Source organism: Cheilinus undulatus, linkage group 3 (assembly GCF_018320785.1).
Source record: "Cheilinus undulatus linkage group 3, ASM1832078v1, whole genome shotgun sequence".
Classification (NCBI taxonomy): domain Eukaryota; kingdom Metazoa; phylum Chordata; class Actinopteri; order Labriformes; family Labridae; genus Cheilinus; species Cheilinus undulatus.
The window spans coordinates 10,714,986-10,738,563 of NC_054867.1; the positions used below are offsets into that span (position 1 = coordinate 10,714,986).

At 37.2% G+C, this 23,578-nt stretch overlaps 2 protein-coding genes across 2 annotated transcripts; one reads left to right on the forward strand and one right to left on the reverse strand.

Annotated features, from left to right (window-relative positions):
- The first annotated feature begins 1,489 nt into the window (after positions 1-1,489).
- Positions 1,490-14,635, forward strand: LOC121506917 (microtubule-associated proteins 1A/1B light chain 3A). The gene is made up of 4 exons (XM_041782962.1): positions 1,490-1,664; positions 8,416-8,471; positions 8,965-9,071; positions 11,904-14,635. The coding sequence occupies exons 1-4, from the start codon at positions 1,625-1,627 to the stop codon at positions 12,064-12,066; spliced, it is 366 nt and encodes a 121-aa protein (XP_041638896.1). The 5' UTR covers positions 1,490-1,624; the 3' UTR covers positions 12,067-14,635.
- A 1,896-nt stretch (positions 14,636-16,531) lies between these two features.
- Positions 16,532-22,729, reverse strand: LOC121506960 (dynein light chain roadblock-type 1). Its single transcript, XM_041783029.1, has 4 exons — positions 22,627-22,729; positions 22,237-22,312; positions 19,856-20,023; positions 16,532-17,125 (listed from the first exon to the last, which is right to left on the reverse strand). Exons 1-4 carry the CDS (start codon positions 22,627-22,629, stop codon positions 17,082-17,084), a joined length of 291 nt encoding a protein of 96 aa, XP_041638963.1. The 5' UTR covers positions 22,630-22,729; the 3' UTR covers positions 16,532-17,081.
- Between the last annotated feature and the right edge of the window lie 849 nt (positions 22,730-23,578).

A 23,578-nucleotide genomic window follows, 5' to 3' on the forward strand; every position in this document is an offset into this window, starting at 1 on the left:
TTTGCTGACCTACTTGGCCCCTAGTTTGGCTGGTCCCCATAAAGCTCTCCACTTATCCCCACTTATGGGCAGCCTTACTTGCGCATTTCACCAAAAACATTGCTTTACTACTCTTAGCCCTATGGTACATTCCAGAGGTTAGCCACGTCAGAAATCAAACACAATGTTAAACCAGTTAAACCAGATTCTGCTGGTTGTTAACCTTGCTGTCTTAAGTGAGGATGCAATTGTTGCTCCTTGTCCTGTTTCAAAGGTCACTGCCATCAGATATTCCCCTAAAGAGACGTTTTTCCTTCCAACCTTGTGACATGCCTATGCTAGTATATAAAGATCTTCTTAAGGGCCTGGGGAGATCAAAACTGTCTTAGCTCGAAAATAGATACATCAGAATGTTTTATAGGCCCAATTATGTAAGCCTATTTGCAAAGGCTCTATGTTAATATTGAAAACAAACATTTTGCAGGGAAAAAGCATGATGTGCTTTTGTTAATGATGAAAATGAGAGACAATGTAAGCACAGGTCAGCAAATTTAAAACTAAACTCCCTGCAGCTTGGACACTCCATGTGCATGTCGAGCAGATCATGTTGGTGCATACCTGTCTTCCTACCCTATGTGTATAGGATTTTTGAATTAAAAAAGGAATCTTCCAAAATGAAAAAAATAACATGCATCTTATAACTATATATAACACTTTTTATACCTCTGCATTGATCATAGACAGGACCAAGCATTACATCTGTCTGTCTGGGCCATTCTTGTGAATGCTACAGTTTATCTCAAGAACACTTGGAAGGATTTTCTTCTAACTTGCACCAGTGTCTTCTCTGACTGAAGGATGGACTGTTCAGATTTTGGTGGTTTTCAGTCACAGGTCTGGCTTTGAGGGATTTTCTTCAAACTGCACAGATATCCACTCGGACTCAAGGATAAACTGAATACACTTTGAAGGTAAATGGTCAAGGTCAGCCCTTCTTCTTGACCCACTGCTATACTTTCACTCTGGCATACCTTGTGGAGGCATATGATTACAAAAAACTAAACTCAGTTTTCAAAAGTATTTTTTTAATCTCCAAAGATCTATATTTTCAGGGTTTAATTTAGACTTCCTCGAAGAAAAAAGTTAGTCCCCTAACATTAATATCACTGTTGTATTCAACAAAATTAACACCAAGCAGAATCGGACAGACGTTGATGACGTTATGTTATACCAGGAGAAGTGAACAAAGTGTCCTTAGTATGACAACTTTGGGCGTAAAACTTGCATCATTTACTGTTAGCATAACATGACACGGCACTAAATGGCGTATATGGAAATGGCCATAAAATAAACATTCAAAGTTGTAATATTCTGTCGTTTAAGTTTCACAAATAAAGCTAAGTGGTGTTAATTTAAGTATAAAATGGAAAGTGGCTCAGAATTTAATCGGTGTATGTCCCCTTTAAACCAAGCTAATGACGTCACTCCTCGCTTGACTTGCTTTGTTTGTCCGGAGCTGTTTTGGCTTCAGACTAAGGCTAGAGGGACGACCAGAAACATACCACTTTCTTCGTGACCGAGTTACATTTTCAGCAGTTTTACTGCATTTTTAAAAAGTTATATCTTTGTAAAAACAACGTCAGAGATGCCGTCCGACAGACCTTTCAAACAAAGGAGGACATTTGGTAAGAAACCAGCAAGACAGTGTTGTCTGAAGAGCTAACGTTAACTGCTGAGTGGGGTAGCTAGTCTGCTAGCTGGTGTTACGTTGTTAAGGGCGACCGTGTTAACCGGTGCTTGTCAAAGTGTTATAATATCCCATGTTGTTTAGCACACTGTCTTAACGTGTATTATGCATTTCTTTAAGGTAGATTCAAACAATAGGACTATTTTCATCATTAGCGCCTGTTGTAACAACGACAACCGCAGATGCACTCCGCTGTAAGACACCAGCTAACACGGTCATCCTTTAAACTCCTACACCGGCCTGGTAGCCACCTAGCTCAACCAGTTTGTGGTCAAGCGTAGTTACATGGTGTTATTATGCTATTATGGTTGTTAATGCGTCTTTACATCGGTTTAAAGGTGGTTTCTTATTTCAGATTTATATAAACGCATGCTATACACTTATAGTCTCCGAGAAAAGCAAAAGTAAAATCCATTTTGGAGCATTTTAGGCTAATTAATATTGAAAAATAACGTATCAGATGAAACTTAGATCCTTTCAGTTTGTTCAGCCAGTTTCTTTTAGCCTGTAGCTTGTGCTATATCCTCACCAGTTAATGTTTAAAGGCCATCTGGGTCACTGTCACATTAGCTGTGTAAAGCCTTGAAGCTAGCAAGGCCTGTCATTACCAGCGTTTTACACAACAAGCTAGCTTCAAGGTAGGCTAGCTAGTTGGACGACCGAGACAGTAAACATTCTGTGTTTGCTTGAAGGAAAAACAACATGTGCTGACATATTATCCCAGTACACGTGTTCAGTGATTTATGTTGTAATTTGATGCCTTGAGACGGCCCCTGTGCTGGTTAGGGAGGAGCCCAGACTCTGTCCATTACATAATGTGGTCACACAGGAAAATATGGAGATAAACAACCGTGTCACTGAAGAAGTGACTCACTTAATGGGCTTTTATGATGGGTTTTAACATCCTGATCAAGTATCCAGAGACATTTGAAGAAAAAAGAAAAAGGTGATAACCAGGCCTTGTACCAAAGTTGTCAAAAAATGTAGACTTTTTGTTAACTTGGTCAAAACAGTACAGTCTCTGGTATGTTTATGACTGATAGTGTTGGTGAGTGCTTTAAACTCAACCCGTTGTCATTAGGAGAGAAATAAATCAGTGATGAATTGCAGACAATGACCTGAACACTGTCTGAAATACACGAAATTCATCCACAAAAGTTTTGGCACAGAAAGACAACAATGTCTCTGAAGAAATATCTCCTTTACTTTGTTGTTGTTTGTTTAAAACATCTTAATTAAATTAATGTTTAATTACCAAGAAATGTGAAAGATAATGTGTAGTAACTTGTTGGCCTGACTTAAGGTTGTCAATATCCTTTAATTGTGACTATTGTGTGAAACAATACAATCTTTGTTTGATAAAAAAAACAGTGGTGCACAATTTAGTAATAATGTGTGTTTGCAATTACACTCAACAATATTGTGATTATGACATAAAACATAATTAGTATCATGAATCTTCATGCTTTATTATGAAGAAAATGCTGATTTTCCCTTTTTTATTGATTTATTCATGGATTTATTTTAAATTAAAGCCTTCTATAAAATACAATAGTGGTACTATTGCAAATGAAAAGGCCCTTCTGCAGGCTTTTTTTTGTAAACATTTCATATACTACTTGATGAAAATAAAATTGCAGCCTTTAACAGGATTATGTAATTGCACAGCCTGACATTACAACTATGATCTCAAATTGCAAACCACACCTGCACTTTCTAAATTGCCCAAATACATTGATAATGTTTTTGACTGACTAGTAACCTTGCACAAGGGCTTGGACTATTGACCAAAAATCTAATCTTTACAATTTTTAGCCAAATGGTAATACAGCATTTATATCTTAATACATTTTTCTGTGAATTAATATTTAGAACAAAATCCATTATAAACCTAATCCACATGGGCCAAATGTCACACAGGCTCTTTTATCAACAGTCAGTGGCACATTGTTGATATGTGCACGGAAAAGGCATAAGCTACTTGTTTGTGGAAAAAAATTATGTTGAAATAACATAAATAAAATCACAGTTCCTTATTCATACCAAATTCTCAAGTAGATTATCTTCTAGTTAATAAGAACATTACTCTTTTTACCGGCCATTAGGCCCTTTCTTTTCCATAGCCAGATGAAACTGACAGTGTTGGGCTAATGCAAATTGAGCCATATCAATGGAAATTGAGCCATATCGATGGAAATTATATTGCCATACCTTATATCTTAGTAAAATTATGCAAATGTGTATCTCCACATTGGTGGAATATGTTTGTAATGTGTTTCTTGATGAACTTGATGAAGGCCACAAGCCAAAATGCATCAGTCTGATAAAGTTCTCCAAACTGCAACAGTACAAGTACACTTATGGCTTGTAGTTTTCATAGTAAAAGCCTAGTTTAACATTCCTGTGGAGAATCTCACTTTGTACAGAATCCTTTTATTTTGAATGTTTTCCTAGCTCAGTTATACAATAAATCAAGTCACAAGTTGTAGGGAGATTTCTTGAGGTAAAACTTACACAGAAAGACAGGGCTGTGACAGCAGAGAGATGCAGTCAAGCCACCACTCTGCACACTTGTGTGCCTGGTATGGGAGTCATGTTGGTGCAAGCTGGAGTTGACATTTGTGGTAGCTGCGTGCAGCAAACACACACCCTTTCTGAAACAAGTGTAAAGTGTTTAAAATTTGGGATGCCCCTTGTTATTTTGGTTTAAAACTTAACTATTTCTGTTGTTTTGATGATTGACAGTGTTGGAACATCTTAAAACCTTGAAACATTACATGTGTTTAGAAATAACAGGTGTTTAGGAGAGGAAATAATCCACAGAAACTTACAAAACAAAAACCTACACACTGTTCCCAAGGGGAAAAGGGGTTTAAAACTTCCCTTTGTGTGTTCATTTCCATTTAAATAAGGACAGTCCACACTGCAGTTCCTGTGTTGCTCCTAAAGTACCATCTGATCACTGTATGGAGTTTGTACATCTACTAGCTATATTACAGTAGATTAGCTCTGAGTCAGTCTGGTTGTAGCTTCAATACAGACTTGGCCCTCCTCCACCACTTATTTATTTTCTGCATTGAGGAGCATTAACAGTCAAACCAGCACTCAACAGAAATGGTGACACTAATGGTATACTTCCAGTTTTCTTGAAATGCATGATTATGACATTTGAGGAGGAAAAGCGGTTAAAATGTAGTAACAAACTGCACAGGTCTGGTGTTAGCACTTTATGCTGGTAGGTAAGCCACAGCCAACTTTGTAGATGAAAAATAATCATCTTAAAGGTGCGGCTAATACACCAGGTGTTATGGTAGTTACTGTGTTGTTTCGTTGGGTTTTAATGTCTGATTAAATTAATATAATGATAAAAAAAAATTAAATCATAAAGTTAACAGCTTACAGGCATTGGATTAAGATTGTCCACATTTATGATACTTTTTGCTGTTGTGGTTTATAACAGGACGAGCTCTTAATTTGACATCTAATAGAATCAAAATGTACTAATGCATCAAGAAAACTACATCTTTTATACAACAGGTGCTTAGGAGAGGAAGAAAATCCCAGAAAAACACAAACCATAAAGCTACAGTTTGTCCTAAATCGCACAAATTTGTTTATGGCTGGCCTTGCACTCATGTTGTCAGTGTTTTCTGTTCTTTACGATATCAAGTGTTTTAAAGTTATAAAATCTTCATTTCTTAGTGATGATAGTATAAGGAAGTGAAGAAGCTTTGCAAAGTAGCCTCAGTGTGCTGGAGAGGAATTAATTCACCAAAAACGGCTCTGAATGTGTCGAAATTTTCATCAACTTTTGATAGCAGTTTGATAGCAAGAACAGCTTTCAGTGTATTTGTACAGTGCACATAAGTTTCCTGATGAGTCAAAATGAGAAATAGCCAACAATTGGTGCCTACAGCCTGTGTTTTTGTTGCAGTGGTATCCAAACAGGTCTCTATATCATTTGATTTTTTCTAGTATCATGTCTTCTTTTAAAATGCTGGCAGCAGGACAGCGCTACCCTACACTGACCTGCTAATCTTAGTTATAATGGGCTTCACAGCTGTGTCTTTTAGTGCTCTTTGCCACACTGACACACATCGTTCCAGTGTCCAACAAGAAAGAAAAACCTTTCCCAGGATGAACAGATGGATTAGATCACTAGTTGGATTAGCTAGGTAAATAAGTGGTTAGGTAAACGGACGTAATTACTAAAAGGCTGGCGGACCTAATCAGAGAAAACATATAACTGGATTTTAACTGGGACACTGGGAGGAGAGATTGAACTCACAGTTTGGGCCTTAGCAAAAGCATTGTCCTCCCTGTTGTCATAGCAGGAATAAAAAAGCCCTTCCTAAAAGTTTTATCTCAGAAATACTCTATCAATGGGCGGGACTGTTTGTTGCAAAGCAAGTGAGACTGAGTGTATTCAAAGTAAGACATAAATACTGCATTATGTTTTCTGTGATGCTGTCAAAGCCAGCCCTGCTGAAATCCACAGTTTCCTCCCTTAACTGAAGAAGAAAAAAATCTCAAGACCAAAACAAAGAAAGCATTCACACTTCACACTGCTGCTCCTCAAAGCCATCTGAGCTTTGAACCCTGCCAGTGTTTCTGAGGAGTTCAGAAACAGTTATTTTTCACCTTACAGAGGGCAGAGTGGGCTGTAAAACAAGATAGTGAGGTGGTAAAAACATCATGAAAGCTAAAGAGGGGAATGCCCCAGGAAACAAAGCCAATATTCAGACTACAACTGTATGTAAATTTTCAGAATAAAATGAGTGATTTTCACTCCAAGGCCTTAAGATAAAGACAAATTTGAAGCTTCTAAAACTCATAATGCTTAGGGGTTTTAACAAACTAGGATTGCTACATAATTGATCATTTATTTATGTAATAACTTGTATTTAAACACAAGTGACTTTTTAAGGTGTTTATGGCAATAAACATGGACCTTGATCCAGGAAAAGCAGTCACTGTCTGAAATTCTGTTCAATGTTTCCTCACCTGACTCTGTTCCAGGTCAATGAAAACTTTTTACCTGCTGTTTAGATTTCCCCCTAATTATGACTGAGCATTTTAAAACTGAAATCACAGAGCACCAGTTTAGCCTTTCTGGTAGAGCAGCACCCAGTATACTGATGCTACAGCTGAATCCTGGTCCTGGTGTTTGTTCAGTGCTCTCTCTGTCCCCGTATTTCTTCTCTCTTTTTGGGTTTCCTATTCATTATAGACAAAAAAGCACCCAAAAAGTCTTAAAAACTGCAGATACTGAGGCTATAATACAGATTTGTTTTAAAAAGTTTTTAGTTAGACCTTTCAGGACACCCAAGGCACACAAATATAAAAAAATAAAATAGCTTTCTCAGGAAAGTATTGAATTAAAGACAGAAGTGATTTGCAAATGAAAAATTTAAGTGGTTCCAGAAAATCTTGTTAATTAATCAGTTGGCTTGAGGGTTTTAATAAGAAAAAAGGTTAGCGTTCTCTGATTAAAGCTTGTTTAATTTGAACTTTCCTGAGTTTTTGTGCTCTTATGACATACAACTGAATATTATTATGTTGTGGACAAAAAGGTACAATGATCTCAATTTGAGAAAGATTTAAGATGATCAAGTCAGATGATTAATTTATTGACATAAACAATTGATTTTCACTATGTTAAATGTTCTAGTTTCCATTTTTAGTCCAAGCTGTATTTGCAAAACACACATCAACAGGCTCACAGGTAAAACTTTAAGTCAAGACAATAACAGACAGGTGGGACTTTGTCCACACTGACATGTCAGCTCACATCGTTGGTCTACTCATGTTTTATTTGTCTCTGTAAACAGATATATGAATCAAATTACAGTTAACAAACCATCAAACTGTCAGGGTTGAGATTAGACACATTTTTAAAATAAAGCTTTCAAATCAGCCAGCTGATGTAGAATTATAAAAGAAAAACAGACAGATTCTAATGTATTTTTCCTCAGCCCATTTGGATATTAACTTGTGTGGATAATTCCTACCAGCAAAATATCATGACCAATGAAGGTCAGGGAAAGTCCTGATCCTGAATTCACGCATGCCATTATTATTGAGGAAAGATTTTGACTGAAATGAAGTCAGGTGGCAGTAAACACGTTATTTATGTATGGAAAAAAATCCTTTAACATTGAAGCTCAACCATCTTTGCTGAGTCAAGCTTTGACAGGAAGATAGACAGAAGCTGAAAACAGTTTTGAAAAATTTATTTTGGGAAAAAGGCTAATTCAAGTAAGATTTCATTAGCGGAAAAGATAATAAAAGCTGCTGCAACCCCCTCAGCTGTAGCCCTCCATGGTTGCTGTAGGGGGTTTAAATGATTTGTGTACCTGTTGTAGACCGCAGATTTGTTTCCCCTATTGTTCCACATACCTGTTTTATTTTCTCTTTAAATGAGGTTTGACTAAATTGTATTTAAGGCTACAAATGGTGACACATTTTACAACCTTTCTCAGCAACAGAGGTCCTTAAAAATGCAGCTGAATGTGTTTGTTCTTTTTCCAGAAATAGGGTTGCTTTTTTTCGTCTGGATAAGAATACATTTTCAGACTGAAAAAGACAAAAAAACCACACTGATCTCTGCTGAGGATGATTTGAAAGTCTGCTTTATAAGCTGTCATTATTGGATTGTTTTTTTCTGAATTGTTTCCTCTTGTCTACAGCTGACCGGTGCAAAGAGGTCCAGCAGATCCGGGAACAGCACCCCAACAAAATTCCTGTAGGTAGCTTTCGAAGCTGAAAGTATCACTACACATTCTACATTTCATAAAACAGCCCTTGCTCTTGTCCTAATGCATGGCATTATTGTGTGATTGCAGAGCTGCTTATGTAAAGTGTAATGAGAGATTTTGGTTTGGAAATCGGACAAATACACTTGCTTAGATTTTAGTTTTTGCAGTGTAACAGCAAGCCTGTGCCTGTCAAAAGGGAACAAAATCCACCCCGTGGAGGCTGTAAATCTCATTGATTTAACATGTTGTATCTCATTTGTTTAATCGTAGTGTCAACAAGACAAGAACTCACTGCCTCGAGCAAAAACATATTTTCCCAGTGATCTCTGCCACCTCTAGTACAAACAGCTCAATGTACAATAACTACACTGCTCTACTGATATGATAATAAGATCTCATGATCACAAATGCTATAATAGTACTTATTTTGGCAAATGCTACTGTTTTTAAACCAATATTTGTGTTATGTGGCTTCTGTAGGTGATCATTGAGAGATATAAGGGAGAGAAGCAGCTGCCTGTTTTGGACAAGACCAAGTTCCTGGTACCAGACCATGTCAACATGAGCGAGCTGGTCAAGATCATCAGGTAAACGCTGACACACACACACACACAAACCGCATGCAGAGTATTGTAGCTTGCTGAATTGGATACCAGTGGAGGTTAAGGTTGTTTCTGTGTATGTTTGGAATGTGTGTGTGTGTGTATTTTTGGAGCTATCTGTTAGCATGTCTGTGTGCTGGTAGTGCTGCACATAGTAGAAGTGTAACATGAAGTGTTTGTGTGCTGATATGGCAGCTTGCTGATGCTGTGGTTCGCCAGCTTGTTTACAATCAATGCTGTGTCACAGAGGGCGAAGAACAGAGCATCTTAATAGACTCATCTGCAGAAATATGAGGCAGTAAATCAGGATTTTACTGTCCTCCTGGGCCAGAATACAGTCGTATATCTCTGAGATTTGAAAGGGCTGTTAATAATTATCAGATAATAATGCTGAGGCAGAGATGTAAGGCAGTTATTTCATGACGCAAAGTTGATTTGTCGTAGAATCATCTTGTCTCAGTGCATTAAAATTACTCAGCAAGTCAAAGACATCTCTGTTGAGTTAAGAACATACAAGATTTTTATCGGTCAAATGATCATACAGGAAGGCAGTTAAGCACAAGGATTTTTCTGTAAGGCTGTGCAATAAAAACGTAGGCAGTACTGTAAAAGACACATTCATGTTGTAAAATGTAGAAAATAAAAGTTAGATAAGCAAAATTGTTTAAAAAAAAATGAAGTCATGATCATTGAAATACAGTTTTTGAACATGATTGAGACTGTATTTGTTCTTACCATCTTTGCAACAAGTGTTTTGGACTCGAGAACCAGTTCTGGTGTTTGCCAATTGCTTTGACATGCTTGTATTGTTTGAGAAGGGTGGGGGCGAGTGTTGGTGAAGTGATGCATAGTTTTACCATGTATTAGTGTTCCACCTGGAATATTCTCCCCAAATATGCATCCCTCTTGCTCACAAAAACAGCATTGGGCGAATTAAATCAATTTCCATGATATTCTGCGTTTAATAGATGCTTCGGGCAGGTCTCGCAACTCTGTCTGTGATTCCGTTGACCCCTTAGAATTAAACTGAATGCTGTGTTTGAACCATTTGGAGTACAAGCACAAACAAGGTGTCTTTAGAAAGTTAACAATCTGAAGTTTCTTCCCACCCTGTCAGACTCACTGTAGCTGGGACTGGTATTGAGTCTTACAACAAAAATCCAAATTGTTTTTTCCTGTCTGAATTTGTGTTGTTAAACGGAGACCTGTAGATAACAGAAGCTGAGAGGGGTTAGCTGGAAAAGTCAACTGGACCAAAGCATGAAGCCTTAGTTAGTTTAGAGTCAAAGTTGATATCAATAGAAAAGAAAATAAGGATTTTACACCCGCTAGCAGACATTTGTCTATATAACACTGTCAATAATTGCCTGGAAAAAAAAACCTTATTACAACAAATAAAATGGACTACTGAGAACAACAACAAAAAAAATTTGTATTATACAAAACCTGTCCATAGTTTTTGAACTAAAAAATTTGACAGGAATTAGATTGTGGGGACTCTTTTTGATACAGCAGGACTGTTTTTGATTATGATTATCAGGAGAGTACAGGTGTTGAGCCGTGTCACTTTTATTATTGTTTCTTTGCTTGTTGTCTGACAAATGAATTAATTGTAGCTGCTGTGGAGGTTTTATCCTGATGTGGTTTACATGATCAGAGAACCAAAGCTTTCTGGTGGTGTATAACATGTTATGTTTTAGGGATGCACGATAATTATTGGTACTGATAAATTATCAGTTATCGGTATCGGTTCAAAAAAACTACTTATCGTGCATCACTGTTATGTTTACATTTTGTAAATAACTGAAAATCTGCCAGCCCACCTTTGGGCCCTGGGATTTTTATGTGGTTAATGCAGAAATCATAGGACTGCCTCTGATGGATTTCATTCATCCTCCATGTTCGTTTTCTTTTCTGAAGTCACATTCGATCAAACGCATTTCTGTGAGGTCTTATTTGTGGAGAATCTTCATGGTGAGACTGTTGCTACTGATAGGATGAAAAATCATTTGAAATGGTCCTTTAGTTTGTGGTCTTGCATGTTTCGTTTTTTTTTTAAATCGCTGAAGATCTGAAAAATGTATGGTATGTGGCCAGCCTTACAGAGAGCTCTCCAGTAGAGCTGCACAATGTGGTAATAGTGGGCAATTGCAATTATTCTAGTCAACAGTTGCAATTCTGATATCATATCTAAATGTTATCGTAAGTCTCCTTGTTTTATTATCAAGGAAAATAAAGAGAACTCAAAACATGCAAGTATTAGGCTGCATAAAAAATACAAAACCTACATTCAACATAACTTTGTATTTCCCCAAAAAATAAGTATTTCTTTTTTGCAAATAAAGGTACCTTCTTCAAAGTGCAATAGTTGTATTGTTGCAAACTTGAAGGCCTTTCAGCAGGCTTTTTTGTTCACCTTTCCAGTACTACCTAATACAAAAATAATTGTAGCCTTTCATGCGATTGTTACTGCATAGCCTGTCATTGAGAATGTGATTGTGACAGCAATTGCAGTTGGATTAATTGAGCAGCACTACTCCCCATGTAGAGAGTAGGTAACATCTTTCATCTGATGCTTTTACTGGAACAGAATCACCTGCGGAGCTACAGACAACAAAAGGGAAAAAGGGTCAGACAGTGCAGGGATAACACAGCCTTAAGAGGCAATCAGATAAAATGAGAATCTAATCTTATGCCTAATGGGTGGATTTTATGGGCTAGGAAAAATGTTGGTGGTTAGGTGGATTCAAGGAGGTAAAATGCAATTTCAGAAACATTAACTGTTTTCCATCTTTGTCTCTGTTTCACCTCTCATAGGCGCCGCCTGCAGCTGAACCCCACTCAGGCCTTTTTCCTGCTGGTGAACCAGCACAGCATGGTGTCCGTGTCCACCCCTATCTCTGAGATCTACGAGCAAGAGAGAGACGAGGATGGTTTCCTCTACATGGTCTATGCCTCGCAGGAGACCTTTGGCTGCTAGGGAGGGAGAGGTGGAGGGAGCGCGGGACATCTTAAGGTGCAGGGAGGACGGGGAGAGGGTAGAACGAGGGGGCGATGGAGGGGAAAAAGGGGTCTGTGGTGCCAGAACCTGACCAGAAACCACCAACTCCATGATCCTCTCCACTTTATTGCATTACAGGCCCACGTAGCAGTCAGTCAGTGTACATGTGACAGACACCCCCTTAGTCCCCCTCTCTCTCTGTCGTAGAAAAGCACCCTCTTTATCGGTCAGTAAATGCAACACTAGCTACAGAAGCCAGAGGACATCCTGAGTGTCTCTCCTGCCCTCAGAGTTTATCTCCGAGAGTTTTATTTTCTCTTTTATCCCACACAGGCTGATGTCTTTTCTTAGTAAAAGGTGGGAAAAACAACCAATGACTTTGGAGTTTGGGAGTAAAGTTGACTTTAATCTTTGAAACAAGACATATATGTATTAAGACAAGCTAAAAATGAAACCAGGCAGTGGCTTGCGAGTGTTCGGGATGTAATTTGAAGCTCTGCTGATGAAGTTTAACCCCAAAACAAAGCAAGAGTCATAACTATCGAGTAACAAACCATCAGTACATTTTCTCATCATTACAACAGCAGAAAGTACGAGCTAAGACTGATTGTTGTTCTACTTTATAACTTTTTTAACTTACATTTTAGTTTTTTTTAATTATCGTCTTTGTTTGAGATATTAGCTGTAGTTTAGTTTGTGTTGTAACGAAGGTTCTGGGTTTGTTTTAATCATACATTTACTGTCAGCCTGAAGCCCAACTTGCCAACTCGCCACTGGCTGCAGAGTCGCTGACAATCAGGCTAACAAAGACTGTAATACTTGTAAATTTAAAAGCATTTACAGTAATTTTTCACGTGCAATATTTACCCCATCACGCCCTGATAGGTCCACCCTGTACAGCTACTGTAATTTACCGTCAGTCACAGAAGGGAATTTAGCATTAGCGCCTTTAGTCACACGCTGCTACACAATGTCAGGCATATAAACCGACTGAAGCCCCCGTAAGCACAACACACCTTTAGTATCACTACTCACCTGTCTTCCTGATCTGTAAAAAGCTCCCACACATATAACCACACATTTAATGTCACAACCAACCAATAAGGTAAAGATTTAGGAGCCTTGCTGTTAGATTTTAGGCTGTTGAAGAACGAGGGATGCACTCTACTCCAGCAGTGGTAAAGCTAAATTCTTGCTTGCTTTTCATGCTTTAAGCCCTTTTCACACATGCAATTTCGAAAATTTGTGGTTCAGAAGGCAGAACATGACATAAAAATGCTCCAGGATGTCAGAAGATGACAGTTTTTTCCTTTAAATCAGTGTTTCACACATGTTGGCACATTCACAGCATAAAAGAAATAGCTTACTGAAGCTTAGAAGAGCATGAAGAAGCCTCATTACACTAAGAAATCTTATACCTGTAGCAAAAATATACTCTTGTATTTCTTGCTGCTTTTACACGTCAGATCACCTTAACTTTCTTGCAGAAAATCTGAAAGAAAAATTGAAGAAAAAGTCAAGGTAGAATCCGTGTTCGCACATGAACCCCAGCTTGAAAACTTACAGGAGTTTTGTGCATGTGTGATAAAGGCTTTTGAGCAGAGTGTGATTAGCATAAATAAAAGATTGGAGAATGTTAGGAAGCAGGCAATAATCTAGCTTCAAACTGACACTGCTTGTACATGAGAGGAAACAGTCTCAGAAAAAGACAACAAAGGGTCACAAGTGATTAGCAATGATTACAAGACCGATGTTTTGACACACTGTGCGATTTCACTTTGGCTGGCCTGGACAACGCAGTGAAATGCCAATAAAATGATCCCGTTTAGTACACGAGCAGAGCGGACACAGCCTGTGCTTGGCAGCAGTGGAAGCCAGGAAGTAATCAGATCCCAGAAAGGCTTTTCAGCTGAGGCGAGGTGAAACAAGGCCCCGCTGTAATATCATTTTCTCCTCTGAAGATGGCTTGTAAGAACGCTGTGTGTGTCATGGTAGCATAGAGTCGAGCATTAGACATAATAAAATGTATTTAATGTTGGAAATGAATGAGCTTCTTTTGCACATAAATTAATACAAATATAAAAAGATTTGGCATAGAATTTTTTTTAGGAATTACTGTATCTATATAACAATTCTTTTTGTATCTCCTCTTCTCTAGAGCTGCTGCTCTTTCTCTGTATGTCCGTCTGTCTGCCTTTGTTTAACAAGACTTTATAGACAAAAAAGGTTGTGATGCACTACAAACCTTGCATGTTTTACTTTTTTATAAATGTATATTGATTTTAAGCATTAGATATAATTGTACTGTTTTCATTTAGAAGTCTTTTAGATGTTTCCCAAACCAAAAACTGAAAATATGTGTATGTGTATGTTTGAAACAAACAAAAAAGTGTGCGTATAAACGATCATATAATCGAGCTGTATTACAAAGTGTGTTTTTCTTTAGGCTTTCTGACATGGTCACTGTTTGGAGGGGTGTATATAGATGCATTGCTACAACCTTATTCAAAGCATTTGCCAATAAATAAAAAAAAGTTGCCTTTAAAAATGTTTTCTTCCTCTGTTTTTAGCCCAGTGCCTCCTGTGTGGTACGGAGTCTCAAAAGGCTCATCTGAGAAAATAAAATGCTGTGTAAATCAGCCCCCATGGTTTGTAAATCTGTGTGCATGGTTTAACTCAGCCTGAAGTCTGTGGGACCAGTTTAGTAAACTGTGCATGGATTTACAAACAGCATTTTTTCTTGCCTGAGCATTAAGGGGCCCTGTAGTATGTTTACTAGTTTTCATGGTCTCAAATGCTCATTTAGACTTCCATCTTATCCCCACCAGAGGGCACTAAAGACCACCAGCCATTAGAACTGGAGTTCAGAATTCACAAGATGAGTTTTCTGCTTCATCAGTGGTTCCCTACATTTTTTGTTGGCCCCTGTAGCTTGTATTCAACAAAAGCTGAGACCCTCATAAGACCCAGACATAAAGTGGTCCAAAATTGAACATGAATTTGAACTGTTTCATCAGTAAAACCCTAAGAAAATAGGTCTACACAGTGGCTGTCAAAGTCAGAGATGGAAAGTAACTAAATACATTTACCATCATTACTGGAATTGAGTAGCTTTAAAATCAATTTTATTTTAACATAAACAAGTTCTAACCAAAGTAACTGTACTTTTACTTTAGTCAAGGCTGCCCAAAAGGACAGAGAAAGGGGTCCAGCCAAACTATGGGCCCATGGAGGTCAGCAAAACCATGGTCTGTTGTAAAGTTCAGCTGTGATAGTATTAGTGATGTCAAGAACGTGGATGGGCACATTGAACTAAATGATTAGGAAAGTAATGGCAGACTTCATAGCTAGGCAATACTGCTCGCAAATGTCAGGATGCCAGATATGAAAGTAGAAGCAACTGAGACAACTTTTTTAAAGCACAGAATAATTGTAAATACAGACCAAAAGAATTGAGGAAATGGGGCAAGAATAAATCAAAATGATTAAAAATTGCTCAAATGTATATAAAGTGGCAAAATGGGTACAAAATGACAAAAAATGGGATAAAACAAAGTTCCAAAAAAGTGGACACAAAATGGGTCAAATGCAGCAAAAGAAGACTAACGTAGACAAAAAGTTGCAAAAAGGTGTTGCAGAAATATGCACAAGGTGGCAAAAATTGCAAATATGAGCAAAAAGTGACAAAATCGGTAACAAAAACAGAATAGATAAGGGTCAGAAAAGAGTGAAAAAGGTCAAAAATGGGATAAAACTGGAAAAAGATTTTTTTCAAAAAGTGGCGTAAATGGGTGAAAAGCAGCAAAAATTGGCGAAAAATTGCAAAAGGTGGCTAAAGTACCAAAGTCTTCCCCTATAGTAGAACCTCAAATTGCTTCAGGAAAGCTTAATTTGCATGCTACAATATGGAAATACTACTGGCCTTTTCATTTCTATGTTGTCACATTTTTGTCCAATAATTGGCACAAAACACACAAGCAACTGGTGCTAATGTTACAGGCTAGAATTTGAAGATGCCATAGAGTCTTAAAATGTATGAAGAGGGCTTGAAAAAAGGTGTTTAAAAGTATTAAATTCTATTTCAGATTTTATGAAAGCCCTGAATGTAAAACAACTACTGGACTGTCTACTTTCCCATTCCTCTCTCTACACAGTCACTTGGTGTTCTTTACTATAAAAAGGTTTGTATTTATTGGTATCAATATCAGTGCCAGCTAAAATGAGTTTTGAAATACTGGAATCTTGGATATCTACAAAAAATCCAATTGTGCATCCCTACAGGGACTTTAAGCGCTGGGTACATCAGTAGAGCACTGAAAATGCAAAATTTTAGTCTAATGCATAGAAAATTTAAGCTACAAAGTTTTATTATATAATTAAGTCTAGAGATTGAAATGAAATGAATGGTAAATATGATTGCAATGTTTATGACAACACACACAAGAGCATTTGACTTCTTTAATTTCTTAAATTGTCAAAAAATAATCAGAAACTTGCAGAGAAGTGTTTGTAGTGTTTGTTTCTCTGCTCATCAGTAAAATACTGAACTTCTGCATCTTTTCGGCAAAAAAATTCAATAAATAACAAACCAAGTTTTCCATCATGGATCAGGAAAACACCCTCAAACATATCAATGAGTTGTTATCTCTCTTTGATATACCGTGCATTTATCTGCACTCATCCAGTTTCCTACTTCGGTTTGTGGTACAGTAATGAGTTTGAAGAAGGAAAAAGAAATAAACACAGAGACATTACATCAGAAGTATTTAGAGAGGAGAACAAGTTGGAATGCTAATACATGAAATAACATTTGTAAGCAGAGTGGTATCTTGAATCGTCGTATAGATGATCCACCTTTACATCCTTATCCTTCGTGGTAGAAAATGTGCATAAAAAGCTTCAGGTTCTTCTGATGAAGCAAGACAAAGAAAAATGTTTGGCTGTTTTGATATGGGGGACAGACAAAGAGCATGAAGAGGAGTACAGCAGATTCTTCAGCCTGAGGGATTCTGGATGACGATCAGGAAATAGTCCTTATCTGTGGAGGAAAGACAAAGTTATTAGACATGGTCAAAGACTACGATACAACTTCTGCACTGGACAACACATACTAACAGACAGTTTAGGACCTGAAGAGTACACAAGAAAGGATATCAACTGTGGATGTGGACCAGCTGTGCACGTCCTCAAAAATTAACACAACACAGACACGAGATCCAGTATGCACATTTGGTGGATGAAGTGTGGAGGCAGAAGAGGTGTGACAGTCAACACAGCAGCAGACAATAACAGCTAGAGGGTTAAAAGACAATCTGAAAAACAAAGTCTGTGATTCCCCAAATCTTTATGATGCATTATTGGCACTGCAAAGAGAAAAAAAAACATATCTGTGCAACCAGCAGGGATGGATGAATTCTGTTTAAAAAGTCGATAGTTAAACCTGTAAAAATAATGAAAACAAGATTGATGTTTCAGTTCAACTGGCGACCATGTATACTGGTGACTTACAGATAAATGCATCTATGGCTTTGTGTTTCATGTCTGATGATGGTATTTTGAGAAAATGAATAAAAGAGACATTCACGAGGACTCTACCTGTTTTCATCAGCTGTTGAGCAACCAGTCATCTCTCTGAGTTGAGTTGACGTTAAAATTGATTATTGATGTTGACATTCTGTTAGTTCAGATTTCAGGATTGAGGTCACAGTAACCTCCTTGAGTGTCTCCATGTTTTTAGTTCACATCCCAGACATCAGGTATTTATATACAGCCTGAGCTTGCTCGAGTGCGCTCTAGAGGCTCTCCCAATAATATGCATAGCATACAGGAATGCTGATGACGCAGCCAGATGCATTCAAAAACAAAAGATGATACAGCAAATAAACAATGGCTCTAGAAAGTCTACACACCCAGATTAAAGGGACATATTTTTGTAATGTAAAAATTGATGCTAAGATAAATCATTACAGAACTTTCTCCACCTTTAATGGGACCGTGTTTACATAGGGGCAGCATGCTTTTGTGCACCGATCCTTCTGCATGAAGTGGAGAGGAACAAGTGTGAAATCTTTGTGCTGATCCTTAAATGCTTAAAAGCTCCTCTAGTTTGTGTGTGTCATTAGCTCTTACACAAACACCTACACACCTACACACACACAGACACAGTACAGCGTTCGTTGGCACAATACTGCCAACTTCAGTTAAAAACGCTATCCATGAAGTGCAATCCTTGACTTGGTAATTCCTCTTATAATGTTTTGGTTGTTTTTCAACAGATTTGTCTACGTTATATGTCACATTAAAGGCGGGAAAAGTTCTGAAATGATATATGTTTTTTACATCACAAAAGTGTGAATTTTTAACAGGGATGTGTAAACTTTCTAGAGCCACTGTATCTCCAACCTTAGACCTTTTCCAAAATAAAACAAGTCAGAACATTCACACTGGTCCTCATTGATCAGACTGGTGTAAAAAAAAAATAAAACAGAACAGACTCAAGAACTCATCTTGTGACAGGGGCCCATATGTGATTTATGAATCATGCTTAAGCTTGCCAATCAAGGCATACAAATGATAAATGTGGAGGCTGAAAATAAACAGCATTTAAATAACACACCTCTATATATTCACATTTCAATTGGCCTTGGCAGCAGAGTTTATGACATATAACAAGAATACAAATTTCTCTGCCCTGGAGACAGACACTATAGCAAGAGAAATTAAGTGTGAGAAATTCTGTTGTCAACCTGAAAAGTGGATTAAAGGGAGTCAGAACTCTCTCAGAAGCCAACACGAGGACTGAGCAGTGTGAGTCAGGCTAATCACATTGGTTTCTTAAAGAGTTATGGTTTTGCGAGGATGAATGTGTCTCTTTGTGCTTTCAGGACGAGGCTCCAGCAGACAGAGTCTAAAACAAAGCAGGAATTTGATACTGAACAGTCTGTTTCTCTGCAAGATTCGATTCATCTGTGAGATTAAATGTCTTTGCCTCAGCTCAACTTGGAATCCATTTTTGCCCCTTATAAGTTACAGTGAAATAACAAAAATGTCACCTTCAGACCTGTCTTACTGCTTTAAATGCACTTCAGTTCATGTGGCTGCAGTGGTAGCAATTTACCAAACTCAAAGTGAAGATTACAGTTGAACTTATTCATCATCCAAAGATTTCATGGATGCTTGTTATATTCAGATTTGGTCCTGTACATGTTTCAGGAAAATGTTAACTGTATAGTGGATCAATTTGACCATTTATCATAGAATTGGTGGTTCAATTTGCCTGTCTTAGGGTTTAAATGTACTTGAGCAAAGAACTGAGGACTGTTGAGCAGCTAGAATCCTGCATCAGACAAGAATGGGACAACATTCCTCTCCCAAAACTCCAGCAACTGGTCTCCTCACTTCACAGACATTTACAAACTGTTGTAAAAAGAAGGGGATGCTACACAAAGGTAAACATGGCCCTGTTCCTACTTTTTTGACATGTAGCTGTCATCAAACTCAAAATGAGCTAATATTTTTCATGAAATGGTAAAATGCCTCAGTTTCAACAACTGATATGTTGTTTTTGTTCCATTGTGAATATAATATAGTTTTATGAGATTTGACAATCATTATTCTGTGCTTTTATTCACATTTACACAGTGCCCCAACTTTTTTGGAATAAGGGTTATACATGCTCATAGGAAATTGATGAATGCGATCTACTGACAGGACAAAATACTGATCACTTTATCACATGTTGAGTGAACAGGTTTTCTCCTCCTCTTACCTGGAGCAATCATGATTTCGTTCTTCTTGGAGCGGACCCTCAGAAAGGTGAGGTCATTCTGGGGGTCGATGTCTCTTACAGTACTCCTCGCCTTCATCACCAGCTGGTGGATCAGTCCAGCGTACTGCACCGTGCTGGCGTTGTCCAGAGTTGTCTTAATAGGAATTCCTGATGAGAGAAAGCAAAATAAAATCATCTACATTACAGCTTAAAAAGTCATGGTTAACCACTGATTATCTGAAACCTGGTTTATTTGATTTGAATGGTGGAGAAAACGTTTCGTTAATCAGTATTTTTTTGGGTGGGTGGAGGGGTGGGGGGGGCTTTGTTGTTCGTCATGGAGTTGTTACTTGCTACTAACACATGTACAGAGATAAAACCAAACAACAATAACTTTGGTATAACTGGTTATGAACAAGACAGCAAGTTAATGCGTTAATTGTTAGGTGGGATTTTGGTCAGCAATAGACATAAAGATGTAATCCTGATACTACAGAATTCATAAAGTATTTTAACAGTGACTTCATCACAATAGTTCAGTCAATTTATTCTTTAAATCCTCACACATCAAAAAATACTAAATCCTGAAATGACAAACAGGTTGTCTACTGTTGTACCAGTGTTGATTCTGGCAGCTGTTTTGATTTCAGTGTTATTCGTAAAATATTATTTTAGTTTTAGTCAAATATCAGCCATTTTCAGACTTTATAGTTTTAGTTGACAAAAACTCAAAAGCATTTTAATCCTGTTTTAGTCAATAAAAAGTCCTGACATTTTAGTATTTGCTTTCAGTCAAAATAATTATTTTCTCTGAACTAATTTAATCTGAAAAAATGTAGTATCAATATAAATAAAAATTCTGGCATTGTAGGCAAAGTGGAAAAATATCCTGGATTTTGAATGTCTTAAGGTCCTGCTCCAACATTTCAGTCTACTTGGCTGGAGGGTTTCTATCATCAAAGATCTATTTATAGCTAGTCTTAGTCTAGTCTTTCTTTTGGAAAAAATGTAGAATCAACTAACATATGTAGTCATAGCTTTAGTGAGCCAAACTCGAACCAGTTTGTACTTCAAAATGAAAAATAGATTAAAATGACAAAAACATCACAAAAAAGTCCTTTATTTACAGCCAGTTAATGTTAGCCATTACAGATAAACACACCTTGAAGAATCAGTTCCTCAAAGGCATCTTGACACATGTCAGTAGTGCTGGGTGATTAATCAAGTTCTGATTTCAAATCCGATTTTAACTTCACATAAGCGTGAAAACAAGGCAATGTGTTTAAATTATTACTGTGCCACTTGCAGTTTTGTCCATCGTTTCAGTTTTTTAATGTTATACTTTGGCCAAAAAGTGATTATTTTGAATGATTAACTGTTTTTATATCCCATTGTCTTGATATATTTAGTGTTTTTTCACCCATTAATTTTCATTATTTGCTTTCTCAAATGGTTGAGAGCGTCTTAGTTCAATAAGTGCATTAGAGTGGAGAGTCTTTAAAAGCACTTAATCATGACTTGAAATTAATCAATGTCGTTTGTTTTAAATCTTAATGTTATGCTAGTTTTTAAAGTATTTTGTCTGTTTGTATCGTAAATCGTGGACTAGCGTTGCTGTTATTTTTTGTGTATTTCTTCGGAATGCCAAAACTCCTGTCCTGACAAATTTACCTTTTCAGTCACTAATAAAGATGCCTTGAACCTTGTTGCAGAAGTCTTAAAATCAATAAGAAAAGCTGTTTTATGATCACATTCTCAATACCTACCAAAATAATGGTGATTATGATTTTTCCATAATCGAGCAGCCCTACATATTATACACTAAAGATACACAGATACCAATATTAGTATCGGGTATTGGTGCCAATACCAAGCATAAGTATTCATAATCTTACTCATGAAAAACGGCAGATTCTGAAACTCAGAATAATTTAAAGTATGGTGTTAGCTTCTCGTTTTGACTATTTAGCCAAAGCTGGAGCCATGTATAGATTATATAAGTTATAAATTATTTTTGTCTTTGAAAGTTGTATTTATGTGGTTTTGTGGACTGTTAGTTGGACAAATCATTATATTTTGGGTACCTTGTGCTGGGCATTTCACATTGAAAGATGTAATTAGCAAATGTTATAATAATGAAAATAAAGATTGTTGGCATTAATCTAATCATTAAGGCAGTACAGGGGATAAGGAATATGATAGACGAGGTGGGAGAAGTCTTAAAAATTAGCAAATTGTGATCTTTCCTCAAAGCGGCATTGTTCTTGCTACTACTGACAGACAAGTTTCTCATTAGGCATCACATATAACCCGATCTAATAGCAGTCCACTGACACAGAGGACGAAACAACTCTACATCTGTCTTTATTCTACCTTCTTACCTTCTGAATTGACAATGATGATCCCCTGGACTCCTTTCTGGCCCTGAATTCTCTTCAGGGTTTCCTCAACTTCAGCCTGACAAACGAAAACATCAGTTAGCATGAGCATCATGTAACTTCTTATGTTAAGTGACTAATAGGACAGGAAATCCATTGATAATAACAAAACAATACAATAAAACAATAATGTAAACAATGTCCAAACACCCGTCTGAAATGCTAACCAGCTAGCTGTAACGAGCTCCACTGACAACGCCCGACTAGCCAAAGCAAAACAGCGACAGTTAGCAATTCATCAAAATCTACACCACATATTCATATGGATCAACAACAGTGACGACAGAAAAATGTGAATATCTCCAAAAACACAGGAAAGCCATCACATCCTACCATTTTAAAGAAAAATGGAGAAATATGTGATAAAAGCCCTCCTCGAGCTCAGCAGAATAACGGCTAACAGACCAGCTTTGTTGCTATGGGGAGACAAGTGACGTACACTTCCGGGTTAACTGCCGTAATGCTGCGTTCACTGCAGGAAAGAAGCTCAGAAAAAAATTAAATCCTTTATCACAATATTTGCAAACCAAATTAGATGTATTTTGACTTTAAAAATGTAACTTTTTTGGGTTGATATAAGATTAAATTATATCAAACACAACATTTCAGAATTTTCTTACAGGACGTTTAAATAGGACAGAAAACAGTAATACCGATGAAAATGCTGGCAAATGGTACATGTAAGTTATTGATGCTGAGAAGTCCGAGGATGAAGTTGACTGAGAACCTACTGGAGAGTTTCAACTACATTGAAGACAACTAGCTACATCGCTGAGTCCATCAGCTTCTACACTATTAGTACAGACGCTGCTTCTCAGATGCACTTAATTCAGTCTTACTTGACCTAAAAAGGAATAGAAATGATAGGGAAAGTCAAAATCATGAAACCTTAGAGCAGTTTGGGCAAAATAAAGTAATAAACAGCTTTGAATAAAGTCCATTTATGCATTGTTGCCATTGGCGTTACTCAGCTTTATGGTCTTATGACACCTGTGACATTTTATATTCATTTTACAAAATGACTGCTACATGAAATCAAACCACATGTTTCTTTTTTTTTTCATAAAAAATGGGTTACCCCAGTGCAAAGCTTCATGTAAAATCTGGAGATTATTTTAAAACCTTTCTAAAAAGCTGAGCTGTCAGTGGACTAATCCTGGATGTTCCTACATAGATCATTGAGAAAGAGCTTCAGGAAGTCAAGTGGTAACACCAGTGACATGAGGGACATTTACAATCATAATATGATTTATAATGCTGATTTAACATTAAGTCGTTTTGTCTT

Bases quoted from the DNA above. Each gene is read 5' to 3' on its own strand.
- LOC121506917 (XM_041782962.1), top strand. From the start codon at position 1,625: ATGCCGTCCGACAGACCTTTCAAACAAAGGAGGACATTTG. The intron at 8,472-8,964 runs GTAGGTAGCTTT...TGGCTTCTGTAG, and splicing joins AGCACCCCAACAAAATTCCT to GTGATCATTGAGAGATATAA. The intron at 9,072-11,903 runs GTAAACGCTGAC...CACCTCTCATAG, and splicing joins GAGCTGGTCAAGATCATCAG to GCGCCGCCTGCAGCTGAACC.
- LOC121506960 (XM_041783029.1), bottom strand. The intron at 20,024-22,236 runs GTAAGAAGGTAG...TTCTCTCATCAG, and splicing joins CATCATTGTCAATTCAGAAG to GAATTCCTATTAAGACAACT. The intron at 17,126-19,855 runs GTAAGAGGAGGA...TTTCCTCCACAG, and splicing joins CGAAATCATGATTGCTCCAG to ATAAGGACTATTTCCTGATC.